This window comes from Chamaea fasciata, unplaced genomic scaffold (assembly GCF_029207755.1).
Source record: "Chamaea fasciata isolate MVZ Bird 193981 ecotype frontalis unplaced genomic scaffold, bChaFas1.0.hap1 SCAF_3, whole genome shotgun sequence".
NCBI classification, from domain to species: domain Eukaryota; kingdom Metazoa; phylum Chordata; class Aves; order Passeriformes; family Sylviidae; genus Chamaea; species Chamaea fasciata.
In genome coordinates, this window is record NW_027094088.1 from 78,151,748 (window position 1) to 78,175,577 (window position 23,830).

The following is a 23,830-nucleotide window of genomic DNA, read 5'->3' on the forward strand; positions in this document are numbered from 1 at the left end:
CATCAGGAGTTGGTGATTTATTTCACCTTAATTATCAATAGAACTCCAGAGCTTTCCTTTTAGTACCTCCCTTTTCTGCAGAGATTTCATTTTGGTGACAAACCCCCCATGTTCCTGACTTGATGCCTTTATTTTTCTGGTGGGTACAAACAAATCCACTGCCTTTTCTTCAGTCTCCCTGTCTTTCTTGGTTGTTTCCTGTATTTCCACATGATCAAATGAATCTACTGAACAATTTTTTTACCAGTTTTCTACTTTAGCTATGCTTGGTATTTTTTTGCTATCTAATTTATTTCTTTCATATCTTACTGATTGCTAGAAATCTGTTTTTCTTAAGTAGCTCTTGAAACACTGAAAATGTCTTTGTTTTGACTTTAAAATATCTGTAATGAGACTTTGTATTTTATTGAAGTCTCATGATACAAAGCTTCACATTGTGGTATCAATTCTTCACATAATTCTGGTAGTTGAGTTTGCTGTATTGTGGTGTCTGTTATGTTTAAAAGATGGCCAAGGTGAAAGGACCCTATGGGGTCATAGACTAGAATGTGGATTTATGGTGTTCCAGTGAGGCCACTGCAGAGCTGTGTGAGTGCTCTCGCTTTGTGATACAGGGATAAATCTGGTCAGACTTGTATCACAGCCAGTGTCAGGCAGATCTTTCAGCAAATTGGGAATAGCTCCTAACTCCTGTCCTATATTTCAGTAAGATGAAAGGGATGATATTCAGAAAGAAAAACTGATGTTTACGATCAGAAATAGATTCTAATAGTGAAATCTCTTGAACTACGTAATAACCTCCCAAAGGAAAAGGCAAGCAGCCTCATTTTCCAGATAATTTATGGCCAGCCTGGCCAAATTGCTCATTATACTACAGGGAATAATATTCCATTGGTGGAGGAATGGGCATGATTATTTAATAGATACTTTCTGTTTCTGCTTAGTTTTCCTTTCTATTTTTTTATGGATCGGTTATATGTAAATGTAGTCAAAATGCTTCTTAATGTTATTTGCCTGTAAAGCAAAGCCAAACATGCTTCGGACAAACATTAAAATATTTTCAGCAGTAGACATAAATGCAGCAAACAAAAGGAAGTGCTGTTTGGAAACATCTGATATTGTGGTTTTATTTATCAAGTGTACAGATGTGCCTTGAAAAATGTCCTTGTCTCTAGGAAAGCGTTTGTGTACAAACACTCCCCCCCCCCCCCCCGAAAAAAAAACAACCCACCACAGCTGAACACTGATGCAACTTAAACCCTAGTAATTGAAAGTATACTTTTGTATTTGTCAGTTTAGTCTTTTTGATTGTCTAGAATCACTTGCAGACTATTACCTCAGATATGAGGCCACTTCAGTTTGCAGTTTCAAGCCCTCTAAATGTAATTTTTATTTCATTTGGTATATACGAGTGGTGACTTCCATTGTTCAGTGGAAGTATGTCTTTCAGGGATCAGTTACTGCCAAGATTCCCATTATCAATAGTCAGTGACAGATAGTGATTTACTGTAGGGAGTGAGGTGGTGCAGTGAAGCCTTTCAAGTACCACACATAAGAGCTCGAAGGGCAATTAGCGCACAACATTGATATTGTTGCCTGAGTTGCATGTGCTTGAAAGCACCACGCTTATTAATATGACAAATGGCACATGCTATTGTAGTACTGTTGTGGGAGGGTTGAGGGTGTTAAATTCAAGTCTGTTGTTTGTACTACCCACTGCGTTTTTTCCTGGGAATATTGTTTGGAATACACTTTTATGTTAATTGCAGTCATCGTTAACTTGGCTTGGACTATTCTGCAAATTCAGAATTCATGGAATGAAAGATATTTACATAGATTTCTGGGGGGCTGTTTCTTGTAGACATGAATTTAGCATTATAAAACTCTTTATAATCTCTTTTTTTTTTTTTTTGCATTTTAATGTATTCCTTCCCAACCTTTTCCCCCTCGTGTTGTAATCCATGGATTTTTGCATTATGTAAGCAGCAGTGCATAGTATCTTTCAGTTCCCTCAGAACTTTTTTCAGTTTGTGCTCCAATTTGAGGAAGAATGTCCTAAATCAGATATACAGTTTATTTACCTATTCCTTACCATGATGATTATACTAGAACAGCTTATATTTGTCCAAAAAAAAAAGTTTTCTTGCTTGAATGATGAGTAACAATTTTTGTTAGAATATTTTTGTAGCCCAAACAGCTGGTTTGGTAAATGCACTGTGGAAAGCAGGAGACAACTCTTCTGTCTTGCCTGTGAAGCTCCTGTTTTGCCATTATCCTTGTTCTACATGCACTGCTTCTGTGGAACTGTCAGGTTCTTGACTCTGTATAGTTCTAGAAAAAGATGAAGTGCATTTTGTTTGCAGACCATATATGCATGCCAGTTTAAATTTACAAACACTGTTATTAGCCTTTTTCAGAACTTGTATTGGATCCTTTTATATATTTTAAAATATTTCATAATACCTAATGTAGTATTTTCACTATGTTACTCTTGCAATAGTCAGTAAATTACATTAACGGAATAATTAATGATTTTAAAAAATTAAATATAGGAAGTTAATTCTTTTGACCCTAACATAATTTTTAATAATTCTCTCTTTATGCTTTTCTGATTTTCTTCTTGTTTTTGTATGTCTAGAAAATACATATTAGAGTTTTAAACCAATAGACAATTATTATCATAAGCAAGAAGCAGAATATAATTGGAATGTCACTGTAGTAGAATTCAAAGGATTCTTGAAAAAACTCCTTAGGAAGCTGCTTCTCTTTCTATGGTTATGATATTGCAGCACAGTGCAATTTTCCCTCCCAGTTTAAGTGAACACAGGATAAAGGCAGAATATTTATTATGTTTGTAAAAGGACATCAGCTTCATCACATGATTATGGTGTCCTTTCTGCTGTATTTTGTGCTTGGGTCATCATGTGCTATTATGACATAGTGGAATAATTTCTTTGCACAATTGAATAGAAAATTTATTACATTGTGTATGAAAGTCACCTTTATCCTCAAAGTTACCTTTATCTTCATCCTTACTAGGAACATTCAAGCACTGTTTGAAAATAGTTACTTAAGTTATAAAGGTGTTACTTTTATTGTTAGGGCTATTATTCATCTGTGTTCATGACTTCTAACAGTCATTTCTGCCCAAAATGTGCAAATGCATCCAGAGTGATTTTCAGAGACAGTTAGAAGCACGTACAGAGCATATTGGTATAGTCTTTGTATATGCTTATTGCACAAAAGATACATTTTAAAATTAAACATAAAAATATTAATAACTAATATTAACCCCCATTATATAGCTATTTTAAATATGGGAGTTTAGACTGTGAGTGTGGTCACAGAGATTTTCCTAAAATTTTATTCTGACTCTCCAATTTATATTCAAAACAGGATGTGTTGCATTTTTAGCCTTTGTCAATCATGGATGTGTACACTGAGGTGTTCTTAGCAATAAAGATGCAGATGTGTAGAAAGGTTAATAACCCCATTGAGTGTCAGGATGTTTTTTTCTTTCCATTTTGGTTCATAGCTACTCCAGTCTTGGCACACATCTTCTCAGGATTAAAATCTTTTCACTACCAACCTCTGTGAACAGTGCAAGTGTGCCCGCAGCTTATGAAGGATGAAGTTGTTACATCAGTTCCCAGTGCCAGTGTAGGTGCTTTTTGCTGCTTCTGACTGTAAAGTGGAAGTAATCCATGTATTTTAATCCCTTTAGCTCATCATCTCATCAGTGGAGTTCCTCTTTAATCATTTCTGATAGAGCAAGATCCCTCCAGGCAGACACCAAGGTATCAGGTATCAATCCACTGTTCATATAAACCAGAAAAAAACCTGTCTGGTCTGGAGAGAGTTCTTTCAGTTAAGAGAACAGACCACAGCAGACGCTGCCTCTCATCCTTTGCAGAAAGCAGTCAATTCCATCCATGTTATCATTGCTAGTAGAGACAGGCATGCAGAATATCGAGATGAGTTTTGGAAGTTTCTCCAGTTTTGCATGCCCTAAAATACCTTTGTAATTACAAAATACAACAGTGAAATTTTATTACATCCAACAAAGCTTTGGTGGTGGCAGGCTATAGCACTTACCAAGCTCCTAAAAATAAACACAAGCTTATCTAGAATGAAACTCATCTATGGTGAGATGCTCTGGTGGTTGCAGGAGATGGTGAAACAGGCAACCATCAAGAATAAACCGGAAATAAAGTATCAAACGACTTATGTAGAGCAATGAACTACTCTTCAAACATCATGTTTCGAATTAAATTTTAGGATTGCCTAATAAAATACTGCAAGACATTACTTGATAAATTATCATCAGTTCTGGGGTTTTGTGAGTGCTTTTTGTTGACTTGTAAGGAAGCAGTTGAATGTTCTGTTTCCTGGTGAGTAACTGTAGCATTGCTGTGAGCAGCTCTGTGCCCACCACTGCCTGTTGCAGGGCAGCTTTCTTCCTGAGAAACCAGACACCCCATGCCATATGCTTGTTCATTGGTCATCATTTTCCTTCTACACATTCCACCTTTCCAGTGCCAATTACTGTGTTTTTCACTCCATACTCCCTGCTTTCCAAGGCTATCTGACCTCTCTGCTGTTGGCTAGAGCTGCAAGTCTGTCTGTGTCCCTGCACAATGTGTCACCAGTCTTGCACCCACCAGAGCAAGCGCAGGAGCTGCTGCCTCGCACAGGAGCAAATTATCGCGTTCAGCTAATCTGCAGTAACTTGCTCCTGTGAGAGGTAGCGGCTCCTGGCTCCTCCCTGCACCTTTATTTCTCTGCATGCTCCTTTCTGGAAGTCTCCTTCCGTAATCTTCACAGCAGCTCTAGGTAGCCTAGAGGGAAACTCGCAACTTCTTTGTGTATGAACCACTCAGAAGTTAGTGTGTTCACCTCTCATTTGGGTGGCTCTGTTTGATAACCTGAGTGGATTTTCAAGGCAGCTTTTGGGTCTGAAGGTGTGGGCATTTGGGGTACAGATCAAGCTGTAGTGGTGTCCTCAAGGCACACCTCCCAACAAGATATGAAGGAACTCTTTGGCATCTGCTTTTCTGCGTTCACAAAATACTACTTAGTGGCTGGAGCATTGCCTGAATTTTTGTCAATATTATCTTGAAATCACAGAATGGTTTGGGTTGGAAGGGACCTTCAAGATGATAAAATTCTAACCTCCTGCCATGGGTAGGGACACCGCCCACTAGACCAGGTGGAAGTCTTGAACACTTCAGGGATGGATTGCTTCTCTGAGCAACCTGTTCCAGTGTCTCACTACTCTCACAGGAAAGGCTTTCACCTTTCAGTAGGTATTATACCTATCTAAACCCGCCTTGTTTCAGTTTAAACCCATTCCCCTTAAGTCCTTTCAGTACAGGCCATTCTAAAAAGTTCCTCTCCAGCTCTGTTATTGCCCTCGCCCTTTAGGTACTGAAAGGGCAATTCCCCTTCGTCTTAACATGTATTAGTGAGTTAGCAGGAGCAGACTATGTGTGGAGAAGAGGAAGTGAACAGGCTTCTTTGAAAAGTGCTGCCCTCATAAAGTCCATAGTCAAGGCTCACTGCTGCTTGTGCCCAAAGGCAATAGGAAGGAGGCAATGGTACTGAGAGTGCCCCAGCCCCCAAACAAAGGTCAGCTATGCTCAGGGAGGATGAACTCTGTGGTAAATCAGTTTCTGCTGCCCCATTCTCTAATACTTTGGTCTTCTCCAGCCCTACCCCAGTGCTTTCCAACCCACAGGGCTGCTTTTTCGCTCTTTTATGCCTTTCTCATCCCTTTTGCTCTACATCCCCTGCCATCCCACAGTGTCTTACCCCAAGTTTCCTTTAACCCAAGTTCTTAGTCCTGTCCTGTGTTTATTTGCATTAACCACCGTCATGTCGCTGTTGCCACCATTGGCCTGACCATGCCTACTATGGTCAACTTCCCCACAAACAGCAGTGCCGGGCTCCTGCAGCTTGGATTTTGAAGACATTGTGTACATTTATATGCCAGAAAAGACCAAATCTAGAGGAATTTAGTGATAACTATCTAGCAGCATTTTCTTGGTGCTGGAAGGACATTTAAGGCCAAAATGGTTTGTCCTGACGCTTCTGAGGGTTTTATGTAGTTTGCATTGAAATATAGCTCTGCATCCCTAACTGGCATGTTGGGCTAGAGGTCTGCTCACACGGATGTATAGGAGAGGAAAGCATGGAGTGTCATGTTACATATGGCACATGTTAAAGAATTTAGGCACATCTTAAAGAACTTAAGCACATCTTGAAGAACTACTGTTTCTTTGAGTCAGGTTTCTTTCTTTCAATGTACAGAAAAAAATGGGAATTACATGAATAATGTATTGAATGGAAAAGACTACAAATATATGACAGTCTGTAAGCTAGGCAGCTTTGTATATTGCTACATATTCTTAAAAAAAATGAATATGTGTTGCAGTGCCTGTAAGCATTTGTATTTTTGATGATGGTTTCTCATAACTTTAAGGTAATTATTTGAAGTGAAATTCAAAGGTAATAATTCTGCTGTGAAACTATCATCACTGTTTCATAGCTTGCTATCAATTTTGGCCAATTACAAGTGATAGCCAACTTTTATCAGGGTTTAGTGTTGAGTACTGCTGATGGTGTTTTAGGAGCAGAACTGTGCAATTGTTAAACTAAGTAAGAAACAAAAGACTGACATTTCAAAGGTAGCATTGGCATATAAGTGCTTATTACCAAACCTGCTTACCTTTGGGAAGTCTTTAATGGCAAAGGGTAATTTGTTGAGAGTATTAGGAGTGAATATCTATATCAATTTGGACACATTGACGTTTATAATATAAAGTTAATTTTAGGTACTTAAAAGTACACCCTGGTATTGTGATAAAAAACTCCCAAACCGGCTGTGTATAGTTTAAACTTTCTGACTGGTGGAAGGTACATCTAAGTGTCATTTAGAGGTCAGTTGTGCTGAGTTTCTGCGGGTGAGGTGGAGTTTGGCACATACTCCTCTGTATCGCCCCTTTCCTCAATGACACAAAGCTTTTTGGTACTGCCACAGGTGGCTGCTGAGGAGATGGTAACACTCTTGCAGTAGCTTGGTTTATTCAGAGCCTCAGTGGTGACTCTTGTCCCAGCCTGCTTTCTTCTCTAGGCTCTTCCGTCTGAGCTCAGCTTCTGAAATACATAAGATACTGTGCTCATAAGAAAGACCCAGAGTAAAAGAGCTTAGACTAGTGATGAGATTGGGATTTTTTTTAATTTCTCAGGTCGTTTAGGGGCATAAACCCCAGATATTTCAGAACATTAAATTATCATCATATTGGGGTGCTCATTTCAACCTTCTTGAGTAATTAAATGGAACCTGACTACGTGTTGGTGATATAATTTCGAACTACAGAACTCAGTGGGAATGTGTAACTAGAGAAATACGGTATGCAACCTCTTATTTAAGGAAGGGAAAGCTACAAATAACTCCGTTCCCTAAACATTTTCCTAACATTGCATTAACATTGCTTTTTGAAGTGCCATGTGAGTACAAATAAAAAGTTGTAAGTAAAGTACTTTTTACCAGAGGCAGTGACAGATGAATGAATAATAATGTACTCAGCTTGTACTGTGTCAATATCAATCTTAATAAAGAAGCCAAGTCTTGCAGTTCATTTGGAGCGTACATCAGTGATAGCAACTTAAAACTGTGTAGACAACTGGGCAATCTCCTGGATCTGTGTAGACAACTGGGCAGTCTTAAGATTCCCTGGATGTTTGTCACTTGTAACTAAAGCAATCCTAAAGACTTCATTTTTTAATGGTCCTACATTTTTATCTGGTAAAAGAAAATGTGAAGAATAACCACATGGGAATTATCACACTGAATGTCTTCTCTTTTTTGAAGTCCCTTACTGGAAATACAGCTAGTGGATTATTTTGTTTTTCTTTCCTGTGCTATAATAATTATAATTATGTGCAGCTCTTTGTAAGAATACTTTGTTGTTGTAAGGTGCCTCTCTGAAATATGATGACCTACCTTGAATTCTTTTTGTAGCCTCTTTAAACCTTCTTTGCTAATTACTTCCCGTATGTTTCTTTCCATTTAGAAAACCATTAAATATTTTCTGATTTTGCTTTATAGCTCTAGGAGAAAGTTAGATCAATATGCTGGATTTTTCCAGTTCCAGACACCTGAGTTCTGAATAAATTTGTCTTACTGTGACTGAAAACGAGCTCAGTATGCTTATCCTGACTTACATATACTGCTGAACCATTACATAGCAGTACAAGTCTTCCTGATGGAGACTGGCACACTGATAGGGAAAGGGAGGAATCCACTTGCCTGTCTTTTCTGTGGCTGATGTGGTCTGATCCTTACTGGTCTTTTCCTTCTTTGGGTGTTTCTGTCAGTTCACTGGAATTTTTATATACCGTATCTAATTACAGAAAGGTTTTTGAGGAGTGATAGTTCAACACCTCTTCTTACTTAACTGTTTTACATGTGTGAATGTTTTGACTTTGTAATTTTGCTGAGTTCCACCAATTTCCACTGTTGGTGAGCCAGTTTAAAGCCATATAATATCATATTGTTGTCAGAGCTGGGAAGAATCAAGATCATATTAAGGTGTGTATGTCCTGTGGGCTCAAAATTATTTCATGCCATTTAAGTTTCTGTTTTCTTTTGTTTATGAAAACAGGCCTGGCAGTGGTGAGAAATGAGTTGAAAATGACAGGTGGCTTAGTTATAAAATAAAAATCTCAATATGAATTAAAAGTGTGTGTATATATATATTTATGTTTAATAATGTGAGAAAGAGACACCTCAGTGTCATTGCTTAAGCTGAGTGATGCCTACATTTGTACTTACTTCTGGCTGTTTAATTCATATGTGAGGCCTTGTTGCTGAAGGAAATGGGATGTAAAATTGAAAGAAAATATAAAATAGCAAACACTTGGTGAAAACTTGAAGCTACTGAAGGTAAGTATGATGGGTTTTCAATGTCCCTTTTAATCAAAACAGAAACTCTTTCCAGGGTATGTCATCAAAAAAGTTCTCATTATTATGAAGAACTTGTATTTCAGTGCAATGCTTATGAGGGAATGATAGCTGGGCCTTTGCTTAGCAAGAGGAACATTGTAATTATTCAGTCAGAACAGAACACTGCTCTCCTGCCCTTTTTGCTGGCCAGCGATGTTCTTGTCAGCCTGTTCGTAACAGCAGTGCCCTAATGCTCCTCTGGAATTTGGAGTTTGTGTACTGATAACATTGACTTCCACAGTATCTGCAGAAATCAAACTCTTTTCCAGAAATATGAACAGGCATTTGAGACAATTTACGCACTATCCCTTTGGATCTCGGTGGTGTACACAACAACTTTATTGAGACTGAAAGAGGACAAGCAAGCACAAGCTGTATCTGGGGCTCTTTTTATTTAGCAAACCATTAGGCTATATTACAGAGATTCACTGTTATTTCTCTGCTTGTAGTGATGTCATTTTTGTGTTACTGTGTGTACTTTTATGTGCCCTAATCCGTTTTTTAACTCTTGGGCTTGCTGCTGTGAATGTGTGTGTTTACAATTCTTTTCTCTTGCTGTCTCTTTGTCTCTAATGATCTCTGATAAGTAGAAAAGGCACATACCTGCCATTCTTCCCATGTTACTGAGTGGCATCCAAAACAAAGAAGCCTATGAAATGATTTTGTTGAAGACCTGCTTGCAACATAGACACGAATTACTGGTGTGCACCCATCTTTAATTCACATCTTTCCTGTTTTTATAGTAGTTCAAACAGAATTGTGTAATCAGATTTGCAAGGGTAGCTCTTGCTATCGTGGTGAAAATTGCTGCCCTGCTAGGGTTTGGTAACAATTACTGCAGATGCAGAAAACACCTATGGATGTAAAGTGATATCTTAAAAGATTCTTTTCATTTTTTAGGCTACTCACCCAGAATGTTGGTCTTCTTTATGTTGGAAACTTTGACAGACCTTTTGCACAAATTAAGGTATGATTAATAAGCTGGGGCGGGGACGGGGGGGGGGGGGGTAGTGTGTGCTACTTCCATTGTTTCACTTCTGTATGATTTAGGGAACTTCAGGACTTCAAGTTATCAATATAGCTTTAGGAAAAACAGTGGGAAATAGTGCTGCTTTGGTTATGTTTACCATATTCTGGGTTTGCTTTTGGTTTAATCTGTGCTCTTAACTTGTCAAAGAAGTTTAATTTTTTCAATCATCTTTTGATTAATTTTGACTCTGATTTAATTACCAGAAGGTTTTCTTGTCAGGGTCATTTCAAAGCAAAGCTACTTTGGAAGCCCTGTAGTTCTTTAGTGATCCTTGACAGGGAAGATACTGCAGTAAAAAGCACAGATTGTTTTCCCAGTATTATTAGATTTATTATGAAAGACTCATAAAATTGCTGGAAAATAATTTGTGTTTTATATGACTTATTGTTTCTTCTTCTTCAGTGGAGCTATAATAGCTTCATGTTTCTAATTGCCAGTTGCTAATTAGTTATTGTCATGTCACTTGCAAACAAAAATTTTACAGGAATATATGGACTGATTCTGATGAGTGTCATTGGTATTTTTGTTAGAACAAAGAGAGGGAGGCATTAGCATGTCAGCTATTACACTGCAATGTGGAAATGTGCTATCTGTTTTAGAATGCTGAAGTGTTCCTATGTCCTAGATGATACCTGTAATTATTACATATTCTGGACTCTAGGCTGCTTTGTTCCCTCCATCACGTGCATATGCTTGTGCTTCAGAATTTTAAAAACCTTGTTTTTGTTTTACATGAAAATGAAACTTAGTTTCTAAAAGTCAGATGTGTTCCTTTGCCATCCCTAATTATGATACTAAACAGTATTCCCAACTGTATCTAGCAAATACTTTTTATAATTCAAACCTTGGTGCTGGATTAAAATTATTTAAAAATAAGAAATGCATGCATTTCATCTTCCTATTTCCCTTTTCTCATCTCCCCAATTCCTACCTGTGTATTATTCAGTTTGGCTAATAACCAAGCAATTAAAATGTTACTTGCATGAGACAGCTTGCTAGAAGTTTCTTCAAAAATAACCTTGTATACTTTTGTTGATACCTCTTCAGACTAGTGCTTCTTTAAAAGCTTTATAAAAGTTAACTGTTCTCCTGTTCTGAATGAGGCTCCATTTCTGCCTCCTCCATCCAATTATAAGAATAGCAAGTACCAGAAAGGGAGATTTTCCCCGTGACTGGGGAAGAATTTAAGTCCACTGGGTGGAAGTGAGAGAGAAGAGGTGAATACCACTTGTTTTCTGCTGCTTGCCATTGGCAGTGGTACCCTTCCTAATACTTTGGGCCAGGTAGAGACCCTTCTGCTCACAGGACAGCTGCAGAGATCCTCTACAGGATCCAGCTGCAGGACTGAGTGGCAGGCCACTTGCAAACGCTTAGGGAAAGAGGGCACTAACAGGATAAATACAAAGCATGTGGACAACTTCCTGCTATTTGCATGCAGGGTCTTCTCTGCTGGAAGTGGTATCTGCATCCTGTTGCTTAATAGACTCAGTTGGACTTCCCTCCCTCAGTGTGCTTGAGGGATTTTCTACTAAATTTTCAACGTACAAAGCCATACTATCATTGTGAGTTAAGATATTATTTTATATCTTTAAAATCTATTGCCAAATTATTCTTTTTGGTTCAACCTAGTCCTTATGTCAAGAGAAGTGATTCTCTATTCCTGATTTTTATCTTCCCCTCCTTATTACCCCATCTTGCATCCTCCAGACCACAGAAACTTAATCTATTTAATTGATTCTGAAATCTAACCTGTATCTCCAAGCAATTTTTTGTTTTACATACCCTTCTGTATTTTTATTTTTGCTTTCTTTAGAGTAGGGGATGACACAGTGTTGAAGATATGGGCACAATACTGTTTTCTGTTGTGTCTACAATTCTTTATTTATGGTACCATGCTTGGTAAATACCTGACATGGAGTTGATTTGAGTAAGTTAATACTAGACTTTCGGGTAATATATTACTGGTATAGTCTCATCCTAAATGTTACATTTGCCACAGCATAGGTTAAGTGGATAATCAAAATAAATTTCAGCTTTCAGCTGCCTTTGAAAAACAAAGCCTATTTTCCACTTAATTACTGGAGATTACATCAATAAGTTTGAATAAGCTAATTCCACAAGATGTACTCTATAAAATATAACTTATTTTGGGGGGTGTAGGGATATACATGGGTGTATGTTTGCACACTGTTGCTTTGCTTTGCTTTGATTCTGGTGCTAAAAGCAATGCTGCAGTGGCGAGCTGATTGGTGTGGCTTGTTATTATGTTCAGCTGGGAAATGGCATGTAGTTAACAAAGACAAAAAGCTTTTGAAATTGAGGGTCCTCTCTGATTACTTGAGATTCTAGAGGGATTTTTGCTGTATGGCAGCAGGAGGAACTGGTATAGAGTGATGGGGTCACAACTTTGCAGAGTTCTTCTACACCAGTAAAAGAAAAAGGCAATAATAATTCACACTGAGAGTTGGTGGTGCAAAAAGAAGTTTATGTACTCTGGAGATGTACAATGGTCTTTCATCACTGTTGACGCAGGTTTCTTTCATTCTTCCCCCAGCACTTCTTCAGGTGTTTAATATGATTTTGCTAATGATCCCATCAGTTAAAAGACCAGTGTACTACATGTGGTCCTTGAATATATATATAAGGCAGAGTCTTTATAACCTTTTAGTTCAAATATGCTTTTCCACACTGTGTGATAGATTGGTCTCCCTTGTTATATAAATTACCCACTCATGTTCATTTGCAAACATCCTAAGTATTACGTATTCTATTAAGATACAGCCTGTTTTTGCCAAATGTATGCATTAAGGAATGCCCCAAACCACTACAGTCCTCTGCCAGTGTAGATTTATTACTCAAAGTCGACCATTATTAGACAGGAGTACTTTTGGTGCATTTTAGTGCACTTCCAGTTGGACAGGTAAGAATGTTTCCAAGTCTTTGAAATATTCATAGTAAACATACAAACTGCCATGCTAGTACTCATGTATTCACGTTTCAGTTTATGTAGATTTACAAAACAGCAAAAAGAAAAACTCCTTATCAAAGTATCCCTTCCCAAAGGCAAACACGTTTTACTTCTCAAAACTGTGCAGAAGATAATTGCACCAATGTCTTTGATGATGAAGAACTGTAGATGGCAATTCTGGAAAAAGAGTTTGAAATACTAACACGTCTCTTCTAGGATGATTTTTCTACATCTTACTTTCTTATATCAATAATTCATTAATATATATTAATATTTATAATGTTTCTGAGACATAGCTGAACTGATAAGATTAACTGAAATTACCTGATCTTCCTCTTCAGCTTGCTTTCAGTGGTATCAGTGGTTGTGTTTGATAGGTGTTGGATATCTATACTTCATTATGCAAGAGGAACGTGAATCATTCTTTCCTGAAGCTTTAGAATCTTGCATCTGGTAGCAGATGGATGGAAGAAATGGGAAAAAAGAGTTTTCCTATCTAGGGATCTGCCTGGAACTTAACTTTTCTAATAATATGCTAGTTCATAAGTATTGCAAGGTTTTTTATGTTGCTACTTTGAACAGTTTATGATAGAACATATAAGATTTTGCACAGTGTTTGTGATTGCTCTTGTTCTAGGCTAATATTTAGTGAGTTTCAGTAAGTTCAGTGACATATAAATGATGTCTGTTTCAGTTAGCTTATGAGACAATTAATTATTTCAAAATTCTGCTATGGTAACGGTTTCCCATTTTTTTTCCAGGGGATTGTTCTTTAAGGTTGTATTGAAAAAATCAATTTAATAGATGATAGTTACTTTTAATAATTTAATTTTGTTTCTAAATAAAATTATTCTAAATTATTATTTAATTCTAATGTCCATTCAATGGTGTTGTAGTACAGTTTCACCATCAGTGTTTGCTTTCAGTATCTTTTCCCATTTAAGCTATGTTAATAGTAGTAATAGTAGTGGTTACTGTCATACACTTCTGGTTTCTTTCAAAGACCTCTGAACCAATACAATGATTTGAAGCTTTCTTTACGTCTTAAGTGGTTATATTTATTAACCATCTCTTGGAAATTTGATGAAATAAAAAGGATTTCTGGAAGTGATAATCTTGAACAAGAAGATAAAGTATTGCCATCAGCTGGAATTAACTGGCAAGCTTTCTTTTATCTTTTTCCCCTAAATATTGTTAGTATTTTTTGCTAACAAGGATGCTGTTAAAGCTAAAACTTTTTCGTAGAAGTCTTGTGTTTTTTAGAAGTAACTAAATCCATTGTCCCAATATACATAATAATTGTCCAATGGAAGGGTATGTCACTGTGGTTTTATGACACATTGTTTTTAATCTTGAGATTTGATCAATATAGATTACAATGAAAACTTAGCTACACTATATGCAGTAATTATATCTATAAAGAAAATCATACTGCTTAATCAATTTATTAGGATTGGCAGTTCAGTTCCTAGTAGCTTCTGGGGTTAAGGGAAATGGTTCAGTACACTGTGTTCTCCATTATTAATAAGTAATGAAGCTTCTGGCAGTCTTTACTATGAGCTAATGACTAGTTTCATTTTTTGGCTTTCTTAGCACATTGAATTACCATTTAAATAAAGATTAATTACTACTGTTTTATTTTTAGTATTTAAAAGTAGTTATTAAAAGTTTCATAGTAACTACTACTTTGTTCAAAATAGAATTTTTTTATTTGATAGAATATGAGGACAGTTAGATTGAAAATAATATTTTGAAAATAATAATGTGTTGTTAGTATTTTTTTTTTATTATAGGATCCCAGTGGAAAGATTCTGAGTTTCAAGCTTGCTTCCTGGGAATTTGCTGCTGTAGTTACTGCAGTCTTGCTGTCAAGGACTAGCAAGGAATTAGGATCTCTGCTCTGACCTGCACCTCAATAGCCCTAATCTGTGATTTTATTAAACTTGAAAACAGTGTTGCTGATTGCTGAGGCAGCTAAGCTGACCACCTACACTGCAGGAATGTAGTTTTGTTCTAAGTTATTATTTGTCCAACTCATTTTGGGCATTTTGCCTCATTTTCCCTCAGCAAATACACTTTTAACTTAAAGCATGACAAAGCGTAGTAAAGTTCTGCCAGAGAGAGGCCTTGCAGCAGGTAATCACCTCGAAATAATTTCTTTGTTCGTATCAAATCAAAACCTGTAGACTCTCCAGATACAAATCCATCTACCTTTACTTTAAGATCTGCAGGCAACTGCTCAGCACCTCAGAGAATTTACTGTAATGTTCCCAAGAGCTGAAACCTCATGAACATAGCTGCCATACCTTTGTCCAAACACACAGGCTGAACTGATGTCTGAGAATCAGGTCAGACATAATTCATGACTCCTTCAGTAATGGCAAACCTTTGTAGATGATTACTGAAATGATTGGCCACAATTTACCAAATAATCCTTTCCTGAAGGAGAGGGAACAGGAATGAATGCTGCTCTTAAGAGGTTATTTTTTAACACAGGATAAGCTGCTGATTTCTCAACTGAAGTTGACATGCTTTTCTTCCCTGAGTGATGATGACTTCTACTTCCAATTAGTGATCCCAAAGCTTGGGATACCCTTGTTTAGGGTACAGGTATTCAGACCACTCCAGATTTAGGGAGAGAATTAGTCCCATTTTAGCCACACAATCAGTTGCTGTCCCGACAGAGCTCCGTGGTAGCAGTGTGGTCTGTAAAGTATTTTGTCAAAAAATGTTTAAAATTTTCCCTTGGAGCCTGTTGGCAGTCACCAAGTGTGACACCATGTTGGTGTCTTAATTATTTGATGCTTTGCCTTACTGAACTTGCGTGCATAATCACAGAGGTTTTTGTGTTCACTGCCGGAGCAAATAGTAGAACAAAAGGATTTCTCATTTATCATGGTCAAGTCATAACCTGAATTTGTTTTTGTAGCCTGTCTCCCTTTCTTACTGTTTTATGCTGTTACTGTGTTTTATGTGACATGTAATGCCACAGAATATAAACTAGGGAAATGTCTTCAGCTGGAAGATGGTACAGCCATAGAATCTCTGAAGTGAGATGTTCCTGAGAAAACAGAAATACAGATTTATCTGTGAGTGTTTGGTTCTGCTTGTTCACATTGAAGACAAGTAACTTCAAACTGAAAGAGACATCGCTGGGTTGGACAGGGGCCTATCAAATTAAAGACAAATTGTTGTAACCTTCATTAGCTTAGCAAGATAGTGTCAGAGAAGGATTGTTTCATCTTATTAGCAGAGTTAACATGAACAGTGAGGGGAAGAAAAACGGGAGAAGAATATTTTTAGCCAGGAATGTGATGATAGGACAGCAAATAGGTTATCCTGGACAGAAATAATTTTGTTCTGAAAGCTGAAGAATGCTTTGAGAGCTACAGATCTGGATCCAGCTTACACTAGGTAGAAGTACCTTGACAGCGTTGACAAGGAACATGATAATTACATGATTTGGTGATTGTGAAAGAAGAAGATAAATCCAGGTAATCTGACTCCCTATGTTTCATTAAACACAGTCACCGTAAATTAAAATACAAAGAATGAGGATAAAGCTGTATAATCTATCTCTTCTGAAGTTCAAACTGCATCTTTAGGACAAAGTTATCAACATTAATTATATATACTGAATATTGTTAACAGTCTTCCAAGAGAACTGGTGGATGGCTCTTAGGTTTTTATACAGTTTTGTAGGATGTTACAGCAGGATTTTCATATCCTCTTGCTACTTGTAGAAGCTGTACTGGGCATCATTGGAATTACTAGTATTGGGCTGTTGAGAAACTATGTAAAAAAATCCTTCTCTTTGTTTTTATTGTTCTGTCTTTTGTGGTAACCACCTGTACTTTTGTGTCATGGAGAAGTCAAGACATAGAAACAGTTTTAGCACCAAAACTTAAAAAATCGGGCTGATGGAGAGATAATATTTCAGAATAAATTTCTCAATATAGTGGGAATTTAGGATTTTTTCCTAATGTTTATTGATACAAGATGACCATGTGCAGTCCTCTCATGGGAAGTCATACAGTGCTGAGATAATGCTTTCTGGAGCCTGAACCTGTCCTTTTCTGCTCATTCCTTTCTTTCACATTGTTTCCACATCATTCCACAGTACTGAGTCAAATTCAGCATCCTTTTTTTTTTTTTTATCTTCAGGGTTCCCTAAGATATATGAAAAGTTACCTGGCACGGGGCTGTGGACTGTGTTTGCCTTTGGAAGGGATGATGAAAGGTTTTACATTAAAGTTAATAATTTGCAGCAGCAAGATGGTTTTCGGGAGGACACCCTAGGACTTGGAGTGAACTTGATGGAACCCAGAGTGCTTAGACATCTTGGAATCTTCCATCCCAAGCTCGAGATGCCTTTCTTTGCATCCTGAACAATAATCTGAACATATTCAGTAACTAAATGCTGAATTCATGAAAGCAGTAACAGAATCCATGGGAGGTTCTGCCCTACCCAGACAGTTAATGTGTTGTAAAGAAGGTGAGGGAGGTGCTAGGGAGAATTTACCAAACAAACTGCAAGATAGAAAATGTAAGGTGCTAGCAAAAAATCACCAACTGCTCATTCCTAAATTATTTATTCGTTAAAGGTAGCAGATTTGGCTCATTTTGAAGAAAGGACACTTTTGAACCTTTACTTTAAGAATTAATTAGGAAAGAAAAAAAGCATATGGCTTAATTCTTTATCCCTTGACTCCTTCCTTACCTTTCTCTACCTCTTCACATTGTTTGTTGCAGCTCTTCTCATACTTGCTTCTCTTAAGGGCGAGAAAAGCCCAGCCTGCCTTTGTGTTTCTACAGATCCTGGAGTATTAGAACTTTCAGTCCTGCCTGGAAATGTTAGACACCAATAATATAAATAAATAGCAATATATTGTATATTTGCATTTCTAATACAATAAAAGCCAGCCTACAGTGGACATAGTTATTCTTTGTAGACATATTAGGGAGAAAAAAAAAAAAAAAAACTTTTAAAAAAATCTAGCCTTAGAAGTGGTGACAGAAACAGAAAGAGAATAACTATAAAATCTGCATTAACACTGCAAAGAGCTGAAGCAGTGATTTTGTATGCTGTCACAATTGCTGCCCCTAAGAAGAAAATGTTAATGAGCTATAATTTATAAATTCACTCTCTTCTGATGGATCAGGCTCCATTTTGCTTTTCATCATGATTATAGCTATGAATTCAGTTTAAAAATGGTTCTCTGTAAAGCATGCAGTGTTCCATAGAAGTTCACAGAATTAGGAATATTACCTCTGCAGTTTTCTCTTGTTGCTGCCAAGAAGATAGAATAATTGGTTTATTATTTTGGAATATTATTTTCGTTGGGGTTTTTTGTTGTGTTTTTGGGGGACGGGGGGGACAGGTTTTGTTATTTCATCTCCTAGTAGTTGTTTTTTTTTTTTTAAATAAATCCAAGTTTGTTCTTGGCAAGCATGGGGTAAATTAAGCCTTCTGTAAAGGTTAAAATGATAGTTAATTGATTGTAGATCTTAATTTATTGGACATTTTTTGTTGTTTTCTATTTACCTCTATATTAACTGTGTAGAGAAAAAAAAAGCTTTCAAATGCTTTTTGTGAGAATTGCAAAAATGAACAAATTGCAGTTTTTTCAAGCCTTCCATTTCCTGGGCTTACAAATGCATCTTAGCAATACAAAGTCAGTATGATCATATCTCATTTCTCAGAAAGCTTAGGAAAACAAGTGCTGACAAAGGACCCTCAACAAGTTCAGGAGCAACAAATTCAGAGTTGTCCATTGGGGCAGAGCAAGCTGGAGCCTTTGAGTGGCTGCACAGCAGCTCTGCAGAGCAGCATCTGATGGTCCCAGTGGCCACAAGTTGAGCTGAGCCAGCCACATGCCTTGGCACTGGGAAAGGCCAACCACACCTTGGGTTGTCTGAGCCAGGGCATTGCCAGCAGGTCAAGGAAGGTCCCTGTTCTCCGCTCAAGCGTTTCTGAGAGACATCTGGGGTAACTGTGCATAGTTCTGGGCTCCCTTGGGCATGAGAAGTGCCCCCTCTGGAGTGACCCCTCTGGGGGTCATGGCCAAGGAAAGAGCATATAGTCTGTGTGGGGACATTAAAGAAATAGGGTTTGTTTAGAAGAGATGGGTAAAGGGGGCACTAATTGCAATCCTCCATCATCGGAAGTGAGATTGCTGAAAAAAAGAAAGTCAGACACTTCTCAGAGATGCCTGGGGAAGGACAAGCAGGAAAATTCCAATTGGATGTAAAAAAACCATTTGCGTGGAGGTTGGTTGTGCACAGCAGCATTTTCTTGAAGACACTGTAAAATCTCTGTGTGTGGAGATTTTCAGAGTTTAACTGGAAGAGACCCTGAGCAACCTGACTCATCTTTGAAGTTAATCTAGAGCAGGAGGCTGAACTGGCTGGGTGTCCCTTCTGACCTGAATTTTTCAGGTTCTGTAACATTTTGGAGTATAAGCATTCACTGCTGTGAAACTTAACTAGTTCATAAGGATATATTATTGGGAAATTTTAGGGTTAGATGTTTGTCAGCCTCTGCTGTTGCTGATTGAATAGAGCTTAATTTCAGTCTGTAAATAAGTACACAGTATTCCTGTCAGTTCTTCCTTCTTATCTTTTCCGATGGCTGTGACCACAGCTTGCATTATACAAGGCTTTCAGTACTTCCATTCTTAGTATCTTGGGATTTTTCTTTTTACCTTGAAAGTGTCTGTTTTTCTCTTAATACAAAAAATACAAAATGATGCACCATTTTTCCATTAAGAGGTAGAATTGCATTATATTCCAGAGATCCTGGTCCTCTTTCAAAGAACATGCTGTGTTTTCTTTACTAAAATGTTTATTCAGAAGAAGAAAGATGGATGTTTTACTTTGAAGTCATTCTGCGGCTGTTTTCCCGTAATGACACAGTATGGATTTTTTAATGGAATGTGTGGTATATGTTGAAAATAAAGCATCTCTGACTTAATCTAAGAATTTTTGAGTCTAACTGGGGCTGGGAGAAGCTGGTGTTCTCAGGAATGTCTCTAAAACTCAAGAGGTTTATTGATTGTTCAGAGCCATATAACTAATTTTAAAAGAAATATAGCAAAGATGAAAAGAAATTGGAAGTGGCAGCAATGGTTAGATTAGTAGCAAAACTCTGGAGTAGCAGGCTGATGTACCTGTTAGATGTAAATGAGCCAAAAGACTTCGTAAAATGTGAAATGGAGTGTAACTGTTGTGCATTAGTAAGGGAAGAGGGTGTGTAACAGCATTACAACACAGGATACCTGAGGAAAAAATACTTACATATATGCTGGGAAATCACAGTCATGCTATCTAACTTTCATACCTTCCCTTCCCCTACATTCTTGTTTGCGGCCCCAGTTCCAGCAGCAACACTGACCCTTAGGAAGAGCCTACAGAATTAAACCCTGAGACCTTTAGTATTTTCTTCTCAGTTGTTTTGGTTGGGGTACTTCTGTCATACTACCCACAAGATTAAACCAAAAAGCAGGTTTTTATCACATTAGAGATGTTTGATTTGGAGTTTTCCATTTCCTTTCATTTGATGTGTAATGACATTTGAAACCAGTAGTAGCAGATGTATGTGCCATGAGACTTAAGTTTTCATTATTTTCCTTTTTTTTAATCTCAGCATTCCTTCTTGAGTTCATTTGCTTTCTTACCTTACTGGTAATTTTCCAAGTATTTACCATTGACCCCCTACAGATACTATTCTGAGAGGTACAATCATACAGAAAACTGAATTTTCAAAGCAGTAAACAGATTGTTCTTATGCTAGCTTTCCTGTGCCCAGTGGTATGGAAACATACTGTGATAAATGTGAGCATTAGGACATGCAGATTATGTCTCATTATAATAACACATTAATAGACAGTTTATTTTCCACTTTGAAAAGATGGCAAAACAAAAGGCTTAAGCTCTGTTTCTGGACCATAAAGTTATTGCTCACTACAAACTAAAAATTGCTGAGAAAGATCCTGGAAATGAAAGGTTTGTTTTAGCAATTGATGAGCATAGATATTGCAGATATCTCCTGCTTTGCGTTGAGCCGTCATACTTATCACAGTGGAATAACTGATCAGGTCATTGTAAAACTGCCAGATTTCTTGTGCTGTAGTGCAAGTTGTGCTTTGCTATTGTCCTTGTCCTCTTTGTCACATTGTTCTTTCACAAGCTTCAGTGTTTGAGAGTGTTCTGGCTCCCATACATGGGTGATTTGGGGTTGGCAGCATCTTTTGTTTTGCTTTCTTATGTTTTACAAAAATCATCTGGCAGAAAGAATGATTTGTCCATGATGATTTTAAGCTCTTGAACGCGGTACTTTGTTGCTGCAGCTGTTCTTCTGTTATAACTGCATTGTCAAACCTAGTTTGGATGTGCCTCTGCACATAGAGTGTGTAATTTGTTCTAAATAATTGAAGATACCTTGATGACAACAGCTGTTTATGGGGGCAGCTCCTATGCTTGACTCGCAGTAGGGACAGTTTTTTCCTTTGACGTAGATATCCCCATGCTTAGTTTCCATAAATGTGATTGCATTTGCATTTTCTTTTGACTAGAATATAATACTCAGGCAATGTGGCAGTGTGCGCAAGTTTCTTGGAGTTTTAGGCCATTTAAGAAACTTATTGTAGATAATTGTCTTCTCAGAGAAAGTAGTGTCTTAAATTTGTGTGTCTTTATTGTTTCTATCATACCACGTTTGTGATCATAATTGTTCTTTATTAATCTGTTCTGATTTTTGAAATAAGTTCTTCATCTTTTCTTTCTCCGTGAAAGGCTTTTGTTGGTAGTGGAGGCAAGTGAAATAAAAGCAGTGGGATGGATAACGGTCCAAGAGAAAGAATAAATTAAAAATAGATTCTAAGTAAAATTATAAATATCAGACCCCATTAGAAATTAATTCTAATTGAAAGGGGCAACAAAAAATGTTTTAGGCATTTTTTTACCATTTCTTAGTTTTTTATTGTTTTGAAGAATGAGAACATCAGCCAAGATCAGGCTTGACAGGAGAAAAGAAAGCAAATCGTTATTGTACAGTTTATAGGCAGAGAGTATCTAAATTTATTAAGCTTTTTAGAGGTGAATTACTTTGAATCTGAACTGAACAAATGAGGTTGAACTTGATAAATGAGCTTGAACTTGTAGTACCTTTGCGAAATGCAGATGATAATGTCTTTAAAATAAATTACTCATGAATAAATCAAGATGTTGAAGTTGCAAAGGGTGAGAGATGGTATAATAGGGAAATTCTCTGACTAGGAAATTGTTTCTGAGACCTTTCTTTATAGTATAGGTAAAATGAATAGTGAATATCATGAATGAGAAATATTTTAAATGTCAGATACTGATAACATTGGAGAAAAAGCAGTTGATGGCAAAAATTATTATATTGAGAGGTACTGTGTTCATTTAGGACTAGTAAAAGGCAAATGCAGATTAAATTTAGATAAATGAAAAAGAATAGGATTGCAAACAATAACATAGAAGGTAGAAGAAATATCAAATGAGATAATTATGCAGGATATCAGTTTTGAAAGGAAATGGTGTTGTAGATAATATCCTGTCTAATTAGAATACCTATAAAGAAGGTCACATGGTCTAATTTCAGCCACCATGGACCCTACAGGCTTCTTGTATAGGTGGTGGAAAACAGCTGAAGTAACTAATATAATGGTGCAAATACTCATTTTGCCTTTCTCTCTGGACTTTTCTAAATATGAGATTACAGGCTGGATTAAAACCGCATTCTAATTGTACAGCTGTTTTAACTGGAAGTGAGCATTTCCAGTATAGTATTCCCCACAGACAAGTCCTGTAGCTTAATTGTCACTTCAGCTACTGGTAATTGATTTCCAGATATCCATTTTTTTCCACCATTTCTATCTTAAAATAAAAGTCTTCAAAACCATGTAAATCCTGCAAGCTGTGAGAGCTCTGATGAGAAAGTTGGTGGCTCTTAGAAAAGGTTAGTGATTAAGGAGGAGGATGTAACTAAACTAGATTATGCCCGTGAAAGACTGGCCTGTTGGCAAAAAGCTGAGATTTCATACTAGTAAAAGTAGAAGGATGCTGATCTACCCAAGGAAGTGATAAATAGCCCCTTGTGCAATTCAAAAAATGTCCTTGATATCTACAAAGCAGTAATCCTAGGTGAAAATGAAGCGGCACATAGACACTAAATCGAATAAGATTATTTCTTTTTGAATTCTTATTTTGTTTCTCTATTTGTGTAATTCACAGTAAAATATTTAAATGATTTTTTCATCAGATTTGGTTTCATGGTTCTCATTGCAAGGATCACATACACCTTTCCTTGGCGGTTTTCCAGAATGATTATGGTATAGGTAAAGTTTCACATTTGAGAGAGAAATATACATTAAAACTCAATTGACTAATAGTGATGCAGTATCTTGTTATGTAATAGTCAACAGAACCATTATTCATTTACTTTTTATTTGACAGTAGTGAAGCCTGTCAACTGGCTTCAACAAAACTGTGGTTTTATCTTTCTAGCATAAAGTGAGAATAAAAGTGAAGAACAACAGAACTCAGTGGTGCTATTATATTTCAGCAGACTGAAGTTTTCAAAATGCCACTTCTGCTTCTCTCCAAATGAAAAGAAGGTTGATTGTAGAGACAATAGCATATTATATCTTTGGGAAAAATAGTTCAGAAATATTTGAAAAGATCAGAGAGGTGGCAGCATTGCTAGAACCATCATGCAGAGACTTTATTTGTATTGCTGAGAACTATAGATGTTTTCATTTACTGAGAAGGGAACTGTAAATACGCAATATTGCTTTTTATG

General features: G+C 37.0%; 1 protein-coding gene across 1 annotated transcript in view; it reads left to right on the forward strand.

The window, feature by feature from the left end:
- RNGTT (RNA guanylyltransferase and 5'-phosphatase) overlaps nt 1-23,830 on the forward strand; it is a 170,409-nt gene that overhangs the window by 126,963 nt on the left and 19,616 nt on the right. The window contains exon 14 of the mRNA XM_066179570.1: nt 9,908-9,974. Within this exon, the coding sequence (XP_066035667.1) occupies nt 9,908-9,974 (67 nt within the window). The remainder of the gene's footprint in view (nt 1-9,907; nt 9,975-23,830) is intronic.